This window comes from Gossypium raimondii, chromosome 4, assembly GCF_025698545.1.
Source record: "Gossypium raimondii isolate GPD5lz chromosome 4, ASM2569854v1, whole genome shotgun sequence".
Classification (NCBI taxonomy): domain Eukaryota; kingdom Viridiplantae; phylum Streptophyta; class Magnoliopsida; order Malvales; family Malvaceae; genus Gossypium; species Gossypium raimondii.
The window spans coordinates 44754802-44764874 of NC_068568.1; the positions used below are offsets into that span (position 1 = coordinate 44754802).

The 10073-nt window shown below is 33.3% G+C and overlaps 1 protein-coding gene across 2 annotated transcripts; it reads left to right on the forward strand.

Annotated features, from left to right (window-relative positions):
- Nucleotides 1-3653: 3653 nt before the first annotated feature.
- LOC105779509 (plant cysteine oxidase 5) lies at nt 3654-9125 on the forward strand. 2 transcript variants are annotated; one of them, XM_012603289.2, is made up of 6 exons: nt 3654-3942; nt 4440-4756; nt 6003-6148; nt 6382-6529; nt 8142-8345; nt 8839-9125. In XM_012603289.2, exons 2-6 carry the CDS (start codon nt 4654-4656, stop codon nt 8904-8906), a joined length of 669 nt encoding a protein of 222 aa, XP_012458743.1. In that variant the 5' UTR covers nt 3654-3942; nt 4440-4653; the 3' UTR covers nt 8907-9125. The 2 variants fall into 2 exon arrangements, with proteins under 2 accessions (XP_012458743.1, XP_012458741.1); XM_012603287.2 differs by lacking the exon at nt 8839-9125 and adding an exon at nt 8459-8821 and having other exon boundaries at nt 3657-3942.
- The last annotated feature ends 948 nt before the right edge of the window (nt 9126-10073 follow it).

Below are 10073 nucleotides of genomic sequence, written 5' to 3' on the forward strand. Positions count from 1 at the left end.
ATGTTTTCATGGTGTTTAGAAGATCTATCTTTTAGCTTCGAAACGCACTTTAAATCACTCAATTTTGAGTTTGAGAGCTCAAGTTATGACCGTTTTAGTGAAGACTGCACGAGCATAATTTATGGATGGGATTATGAATTACGAGTTTCGAGCTTTTAATTCAAGTTTAAGGCTTAATTTTTATTATATATGAGTCTAATATTGTATTTATCATCTCTTATTATTTTATTATTCCGACTTTTTAATAATTATTAAGTAGTTTAAGTTATTTAGAAGTTTTATGTCAACTACTTAAACTACTTAATAATTATTAAAAATTCGAAATAATAAAATAATAAGAGATGATAAATATAACATTGGGCTCTTATATAATAAAAATTAAGCCCAAAACCCGAACCCAATATAATTTAAACTCGAATTAAAAGCTCAAAACTCGTAATTTTCATCGTAATTCCCGTTATAATTCCGTCCAAAAATTTTGCTCGCGCAGTACTTGAGCTCCCAAACTCAAAATTGAGTGATTCAAGGTACGTTTCGAAGATAAGAGATAGATAGATCTTTGAACACCATGAAGACATCTCAACCCAGAAATGCCTAGATCCCATTGATAAAGTTGTCGTAAGTTTGGTAATTTCCCAAACTTGAAAATTGGCAACTTCGGTGAATGGAATTTAAGAAATTTCACCTTTTCCGTGCATGTATCATTCCCCCTTTGCTTTAAAAGATTCGTTCCCAAATATTTTCTTTGATCGAATGTTGGTTTGATTTGCTTAGCCTTTAACATTGTTGTTGGGCCTTGAAGTAGTGTGAGCCCATCACATTGCATCATGAAAAATTCATCTTTGATATTTAATATCAATGTACATATCATTCCACCAATACCTCCTCACTCTGGTTTAAATACAGAGCTTATGCACCAAGGAAGGAGTACTCATACTTTATATATATACTAGGTCATTAAGTCCTTTTTATTGTGTTTGACCATGCATGAAACTAACTCTATGAACATATTCCTCTGGAAATGAACACCAGTGACAAGGGACAATGCCACTTACCTTGTTGAACGACGAAAATTGTTAATTGAGACAATACAAACTATAACTTTAAATACGGAGAAACTCACCAGAATACTTTATTCTAAAGCTTTATCTACTATATTGGTTCCTTGCCCTTTGTACTAGGGCCTTCTTTCGTGTCTTTAGCTTAAAAAATGAAACAACTCCTTTAATTATCAAGAACTACTACCAAAAAGGCTATGACCTAGCAAGAATCTATAGACATGCAAATAGTAGAAGTTTCTGTCATACCCAGTATTCAAAATATACTACCACCTTTTTTATGTTAGCATCTATCTATCTATTTGGTAAAAATTAAAGAAAGGTTTAAGAATGTACCAGTAAACAACTATCGTAAAAGTTATCTTAAGCTTTAAAAGTTAACACCTTAGTCAGTAATGAAGAATTCTAGTTTCTTTGATGATAATAAGGTCTAGTGGAGAAGATGATTCAGAAGTCTTCTCTCCACTACTACTTTGTCCTATTTATAGCTAACTCACAGACTAATACTAATCAAGATTATCTCCAATCATCATTAACTTTCAAACGCTTTCACTAATTAATCACATCCTACGTTACCTCCAATAGGACGTTAAATGAATTAAACGTGTTCTTCAGGCTATTTTACTTACTCTTGCTACTATGTAAAAACACGGGTGGTGATCTTATTAGCAAAAATGTTCGCTTAATAAGGTCTCTGTCGTAATCTCTACCTCGCCATTACACCAATATACCCGTCGTATTAGCGAAGTTCTACGAAGTACTTCTCCATACAGTCACCAACTTTCATTGGGCTAAGTCCAGCAACCTAGGCATTCTTTACTGGCATAGTCTTCCCAATCTAACCCAGTTCACCAAATTACAGTGTTACATTGATAATAGTAAATGAATAATCATATGTGCCTATAGATGACAATGTGAATTGATTAAGTTGTATAAATTTGAATGAAAACGAGATTAAACCTCATATTGGTATATAAATGAATATGCAAGTAATTGAATTAGATATGTTACATCTTTGCTAATAGAATGGATGATATAAATGTGATTATCAAATAGAATATTGTAGGAGAATGATATTCTTGTATTGAATATGCAAATTGATTTAGTTGATTTGTAGCATTTTTGGATTGAATTCTTATATTGCTTATGCTTATTTTGTGACTTGTAATATGGAATTACCATTGAGCGTAATTGCTCAGCATACTGTTTGATTACCATTGAGCATAATTGCTCAACGTACGATTTGTTTTCTTTGTGGTAGGTATAGTAGTTTCCAGGTAGTTCGAGCAGTTGGTCCAACGTCCAGCAAGCGATCATTGACTTACCAAAGTTTGTAAATTCCTTTTTGTTTTAAGTATGATATGTACTTAGGTTGAGTTAAATTTTGGTATTGTATGATACTTATAAACCTTAGGAATTGGAATTGGTATTTTGAAAGTGAACATATGCTTGAATTGTGCAAATTAAGTTGTCATAATATTTGCTAAGGTATAAAGTGTGGGATGTTGCTAGTGTATATGGTAATGTATGTATATATGCATATATACTTATGTCAAGTAGATTATTGGTTAGTCAATGAAGTTGCTCGTGTTTGGATGAAAATGATTAAATGAATGGAATATATACATGTATGAAATGTATTATGATTCAAATATGAACTCATTGGGGATGTATGTTTGGTTGAAAAATGTGTTTGGGTATGTATATTGGTTGTTTGGAACTTGTAAGTTGATATCTATTTAACACTATTCAAAAATAATGTGTTATGTTAGGACGTCAAGTAAATGTCGTCGCGACAAGATCAGGTCACCATGCCACGACGTGTCGTCGAGCAAGGGTCGTTGCAACGATGAGCCAAATCAGCATGTTGTGTCGCAATGAGAAACCTCTTGACGTCGCGGTGTCAACTTGAAATTTTTTAAACATTACAGTTTAGTCCTCATTCAACTTCGGGTTAGCATTAGAGCTTTCATAACCTCGTATAAGACTTGGAAATGGTTATGTATAATCGTATATACTTGTTTTTACTTATAATTAAATGTTTAATTTTGTGATAAAATTATGATTTGATCGTAGTTGCTCTGGCAACGAATGTGATACCTTATAACTCGGACTCGAAAATTGGGCTGAGTAATCGGTGTTACATTTGAACTGGTTAAATTGATTGTTCTGAGAACCAATTGACTAGACCAATTCAAAATCGGTTCAAACGATTTTTAGCTTGGTTCAATCAATCTGTATCGATTCATGGGTCAACCATTTTTTACCTCTCATCGGATCAATGCCCTAGTTGGTTCCTAGTCCAATCAATTTGATTTAGAGAACAATGAATATTGGAATTTTTTAATTTTTTTGAATTGTAATTTTTTTATTTTCTATACTTTTTGAAATTATAAATTTTTATGTTTTAATCTAAAATATGGAAAAATAATTTTTAAAATTTTTAATATGTTTTTAAAGGGAAAGGACCAAATTGATAAAAAAAAATGTAAATATTAAGGGTTGAAAAAGTTAATTTACCTTTGACATAAAATTAGACGGAGAGAAACTCAATGTAGAGATTAAATTTTAGAACTTGAAAGATTACAACCTTTAAAAAATAGCGTATCGAAGATTTAGGTGAAAAAAGAAGCAAAAAAGCACGAGAATTTTAGGCAAAGGGCAATTTATGTAAAATCAAGCTGATATTCATTCATATAAGCTAAGCGCAGCCCCCCAAACTCCCCCACGATCCTCTTCCTTCCTATTTCTCACTGTTGTGTTGCTTTCAGCGATCCCTTTCTCTCCTTACTCTGTTTTCTTTAAACGAAATAAATCCCTCCTTTGTTCTTTATTTTGACTCTTTCGAACATTTCTATCATCAGTTTGATGGATCTCAAATTGGGTTAGTTCCTTTTTTATCCGATTCTCCATCTTTTCTGGTTTTTTCTTTTAATTAATTGCACACATATTTTTCATTTTATATTTTTGTTATCCTATCCTATTTTATGTTTATCGTAATTTGGATTCCTTATTGTTTTTTGTTTTCATTTTCTGCATATCTAAACCCCAGAAATTTAGATTCAACTGTAGAAAATTAAAAACCGAGAACTAATGGGAAATTTTTCAATGTTTTAGCATTTGTTGTATTTGCTTGCATTTTCTGTTTTGAGTTAGCTAATGTTATACTAGTAGCAATATTACTGGCAAATAATTTGTGTTGCTTTAGTCATTGTTGATATCAAGTTTTGGGTTCGATAAAAAAAAGTAATATTAGCAATAAAACTGTGCATTGAACTATTGAAATTCGTAAGAAGGGAGGCTGTGATTTTTATATTCATTTAGTCTCTGTTTTTGTTGTAAATGAATTATGTTGATTTACTTTGGGTTCTACCTTGTCAGGTGGGGTGGTTGTATGTGAGATTAGCAGGGAGGGATGATGAAATAATTGCCATGCAGATATACTACCGTCGGGTTACTTCGCAGATCCAGTTGTCTCCGAATTGTATCTTTTATCGTACTATCAATTAGTACCTTACTTGCAAAAAGGCGTTATCAGCTTACTGATATAGAGGCTTTTGGTCCATTCAGTTAAGTTGGTATCGTCTTTTCAAACATGCCATATTATATACAGAGGCTTTATAACACTTGCAAAGCGGCATTTTCGACTAATGGCCCTGTTTCTGATGAAGCTCTTGAAAGAGTTCGTACTATGCTAGGTATTCACTATTTGATTCTTCTTTCTTCATGTTTGTTCTTTGAGCGTATAGTTGAACCAAGTCTGCTATGCTTTATTAGTATTATAATTGAGATAAAATCATGTTGAAAGTAATACTTAATTTTCTGCTTGTTTTCGAAATTAGTAGTTAGTAAATACTATGGAAGCTCTTTTTTGTAGAATTTAGCTGTTATTTATTTTTCAATCAAAATTGAAACATATGAATTTACTCTTAGGTTAATTAATTTAAATAAGTTGTATCTTTCTTCGGATGACATCAGCTATTGGAAGTTGCCTCATGCTACTCCTATTATGTTAGTTTCTTGGCAAGTGCATGATCTACCAATAAATAGTGCCATGCCTTTTGGCTGATCTGAAAACCAAGTTTCCAAGTGGCCTGATTGTTAAATCTGAAAGAAGAAGAAAAATTATTATCCTTCATTGTTTGGGATGTAAAGCTCATTTTTGTTTAAGTTCAACTTTTTGTCCTGTAGGAAGAGACCCTGACATTATTTAATTGGCAAAAATTTTCCAGATTTCCACCAGCTTTAATTACAAAAGCAAGAACTTCTTTTTACAAAGTGAGTTTTAGTAGAACAAGAAATTTGTTATCTGGCTCACCAAGACCTATTTCAGTACTTCATTATGCTAGTTGCCCAATGCCTTTAGCCTTTAAAAATCAACCTTCAAAATAATAGCTACTAGTCATCTTTGAAGCACTTTTATCTTGAGCATAAAAGCTTGCTGTATGATGAGTTAAAAGTTCAAATTGTTCTGCTTTCTCCCCATTGAGCTGTTGCTCCATTGTTGTGGAACAGTCTATGTTTTTTACTCGCTGGATGCCTTTATAAGTCTTTAGCATTTGGATGCCTTCTAGATATAAAATAGAAACCAATGATTGGGTTTCTGTATTTTCCCTTTTTTCTTATGTGGTCTTAGAATCTATCTACACTAATTCCAATTCTTTTTTCCTATCCTCGTGAGTATTGAAACCTATTGGTATTCTAATGGTTTCGGATCAACATATCATTGTGAGTGGTTACAACTATTCTAATTTAGAGTACTTAGTACAAGGGTATACCATAACATTGAGAAAGTGCTTTTCTTGGTAGAGGTGATCATTACAACTTTGGTGTTATTTGATTAACCATGCAAAATTTTAAACCACTGTTTTCACGTGAAGTGAAGAAACCAAGTTTCATAGCATGTTTGCTGCATTTTAACACAAAATGTCAATTTTATTTCAGAGAAAATGAAGCCTTCTGATGTAGGTCTGGAGCAGGAGGCACAAGTGGTACGTAATTGGTCTGGTCCTGTAAATGAGCAGAATGGAACCCATCATTCATTGCCACCAATTAAGTATCTGCACTTGCATGAGTGCGTCAGCTTCTCTGTAAGCAAAAACTTTATATAACCTGTCATTTTTATTACTAAAGATATCACCTATCTTGAGGACCTAAAATTTTAGAGTTTTAAAGCAAGGATGTTGAATTTTTAGCTGAAAGTCTCCTAGAATTTATTAAAATAAACACTTCCATTGAAATCAAATTTGAACTTTTGAAAATTGTAGTTACATTACCAGCTACCATCAGGCCTTCATTTTTCTGATTTCCTCTTTCTCTGCAGATAGGAATTTTTTGCTTGCCACCTTCCTCTCTCATACCTCTGCACAATCATCCTGGAATGACAGTGCTGAGCAGGCTTATCTATGGCTCATTACACGTTAAGTCATATGATTGGCTTGACCCAACAGAGCCTGAAGATCCACTACAAGGTGTGTTTTAACATTTCCACATTTCTTTGATGAATGCTAACTAAACCATAATAAGGATGTTCATAGAAAAATATGTTCTTCCGTATAAATTTTATAACAAATCAATATATTTGTATCCTATTGAACCAGTAATGGGATCATCCTTGTTCCTTGAAACCTCATGAGTCCCATTTTTAATTATTTTCTTTTCCTAATACCTTTCTTTCAGGAGTTTTCTCTTTTAATTTGTTCCAGAAGATCTAGTACCTTTATAGAGTTCTGTTAATCTTCTGATGTTAGAAATCCTATGCAACTGCTGTTCTTGCCATTTATATTATAGGATTAGCATTCTTGTAAGACAGAGAGAAACGGACCTCCTTTTAAATTTATATTTGCTTTGTGACATACAGTTTTTTGTGTTACTGCATTTAATTTTGTTATGAATGTGCTGGTGGTTTGTTTAAAAATGACAGAAAATACTTTTAGTATGAATTTACTTGATCGAAAGTTGATGAGAATGGGACAAAGAAGACCTAGGTAATACTAAATGTACTCATTGGTGGATGTCTCTATGTTACAGCTAATGACTCTTTCAATAGGGTAGATGTAAAGAACCTTTTGGCTAGCATCTGAGGAAGTGAGGTCTGTTCAATTTCTCATCTTGTGTGGATGTAGTTTAGGTTATCGAGAATGCTTGGGACATAACTGATTTGCTGAAATATTTGGAGACTACTGTACTTAGCTAGGGAAATGCACAGTTAAATTTGAATGGAACTTTTGTCACCAAAAAAAAAAAAAAGTTTGAAAGCAAACCAGACAAAATGAATGGTCATAGAAGCCAAGCATATCTTTTGACCTTTGATGAGATTTTAATCGAGTTCAGCTTGGGGTTTTATAATAACATAATAACAAATTTTTATTGGAATTTGATCCCATCCAAATATTTTGACCCTCATTCAAATAGGAATTATTCAGGGAAACAGGGATACAGACTTGTTAATGAAATAAAGTAACTATACAATCTAGGGGTTTTATGGTAAATTTAGGGATCATTCAAATAGGAACCATTAACTGTAAATTTAGAACCGAAGAATTGTTCATGGGGTATAATTATTTGATTTCAACTTGGTGCTCACAAAGTAAGTGGAGGAAGTTAATCAACAAACTTGTTAATGAAATAAAGTAACTATACAATCTAGGGGTTTTATGGTGTAATCTGACGTTTCAGGGGTGTGCTAAGGAGGCTGCTCAGTGAATGCTTCTTTTATTTTTTTATTTTTATTTTTATGCATTATGTCTGGCTTGCCTGTAGCATGAGCAATGAAAAGGAAGCTATTGCACATATGAGGTCAGATAAATACGACTTACTAAATGTGGATTAGATTTTTTCTGATTAACAGAAGTGATTTTTGGTGGCCTATGGCAGATAAACCTGCCTATCTGTCACCAATCACAACTGAAGTAGTTGCTTGTTCAACAGATGTAATAGTATTGATAATTTATTCATAGACAAAGTGGTGATGTATCAGATTTTAAATAATGCATTTTCTCTTCACCCTTCCTAGGGTATAGGGCTCTTATTATATATTCTTCGATCTTTGACTTTGATTTGCTTATTCTTGGTGGTTTGTAGCAAGAGCTGCAAAACTTGTCAAGGATACTGAGATGACAGCCCCTTGTGCAACAACAGTACTTTATCCCACAAGTGGAGGCAACATCCATTGTTTCAGGGCACGGACTCCCTGTGCTATTTTTGATATTTTATCACCACCTTACTCCTCAGAGCATGGACGACACTGCACTTACTTCCGGAGGTCCCCAGGAAGGGATTTACCTGGTAAGAAATGTAATTTTGAACCTAGTATTAGATGGTAGCTTCTATGATATGTTGTAACCTGAAGAGAAATACTGCATGCTATTTTCTTATTCGTTTCCTCATTTAAAATGAAGGTGAGATTGAAATGAATGGAGAAATGTTCTCGGAAGTGACTTGGTTAGAAGATTTTCAGCCCCCTGATGACTTTGTGATTCGGAGAGGGCTGTACAAGGGTCCTGTTATTAGAAGATGAAATATTCTTGTAGCATCCATCCAATATTCTAATGAATAACAAGGAACATGCATGGGGTTGTAGAAGTTAGGCATTTGGCGTTGTACATATTACTACACCAATGTAATCCTGTGATTTTACTAACCTCACATTTTATTAGTGGGATAGAGAGTGGGAATTGAGAGGAACTACTCGCATAATGACTTACTTTTCATTTTGTTCTTTTGGATTTTGTTTGCTGAATGAAAATTGGGAATTCATAATATCTTGTTTGTTGCCCAGGTGTGGTAATTTTGGATACTTTATTCATTGTGGAGCTTTTATTTTCCTGCAATGTGTCAATGGCATAGCCGCTGCCTAGGAAATGTAAATGCTTGTCAAAATGCAAAAGATTGGGTTATATCTATTTATTGTTCAAGAGTTGCCAATTTATTATTGGGGAATTTTAGATCCATTCAATGGGATTAAATGCCGATTTGAGGGCATGTGAAGGATATTCTTGAGTTTGTAGCACTTTGTGCCAATTTTGATGCCCCAAGTAAAGCAAATTGCATAGTCTTTAAATATCATCAAGGGTTTTTTTATTTTGTTTTGCATTGTTGGCAACAAGGATTTTTAAAGCTGAGTTTTATTGCCTCATCCTGGCCATGGTAGAGGATGTCAGTTACAAAAAAGATGTGAAATTCAACAGATAAGCAACCACTGACACGCCAATTAAGATTGAATCTTCTTTTAAATCTAAGTAAATTTTAGACCCAAAGGGACTTGTATGTGTGTCCAATTAACTTTAGTTGGTGTGTTCCAAGAAAAAAAGTCTCTTGATGAAATTACGCAACTAGTCTTTTTATTTGTTTTCATTTTTATTTTTATAATCCTTTTAGATACAAACGTAGCTATGTTAACAGCTCTTAATGCAAAATTCCCCTCAATTGAGTTTTAATATGCTGTTTGAATATAGCAATTGAGGTGAGACTAATGCAATGCGGCGTTTATTTTTTTCACTGAAGTTGAAGCCTCGGTGGATGTTCAATTGGTTTATCAGTTTTGGCTCGTCTTTTCTTTGATATAAGAGTTTTTATTTTTTAATTAGCAAATTAGTAGACTTTCTCATTTATTTAGCAAATTAGTAAGTTTGTAGATGGTAAAGTGTAGTCAGCACCTTGAAGAATCGACTATTGTCATGGGTTGCGGATCAAAGTTTGTGACGAATGCATATAGAACTCCCCATGGAGTCTATTGATTAAATGAGGCTCATTCAATCCATTTGAACTGACCCGATTCGTGAAATATATGGAGAAATTCATCCGCTTGAAGCTTTGGTGGCCTAGTAAAACACACCAGTAAAATTAGAATTATTATAGTTCATATAAATCCTAAGGGATAAGATTGTATGGAGTTTAAATCTGTTAGGACTCTTATATAATAGATAGACATTAATCCTAATCGTTGATGTAATTTGGTCTGTACCGTTGGATTTGGGAGAGCTCAGCTATAAACAGATGCATTCTCCTTTATTT

Coding starts and splice junctions, on each gene's coding strand:
- LOC105779509 (XM_012603287.2), top strand. CDS start 4,654: ATGCCATATTATATACAGAGGCTTTATAACACTTGCAAAGCGGCATTT. Junction 4,757..6,002: donor AAGAGTTCGTACTATGCTAG/GTATTCACTATT, acceptor ATTTTATTTCAG/AGAAAATGAAGCCTTCTGAT. Junction 6,530..8,141: donor GCCTGAAGATCCACTACAAG/GTGTGTTTTAAC, acceptor GGTGGTTTGTAG/CAAGAGCTGCAAAACTTGTC.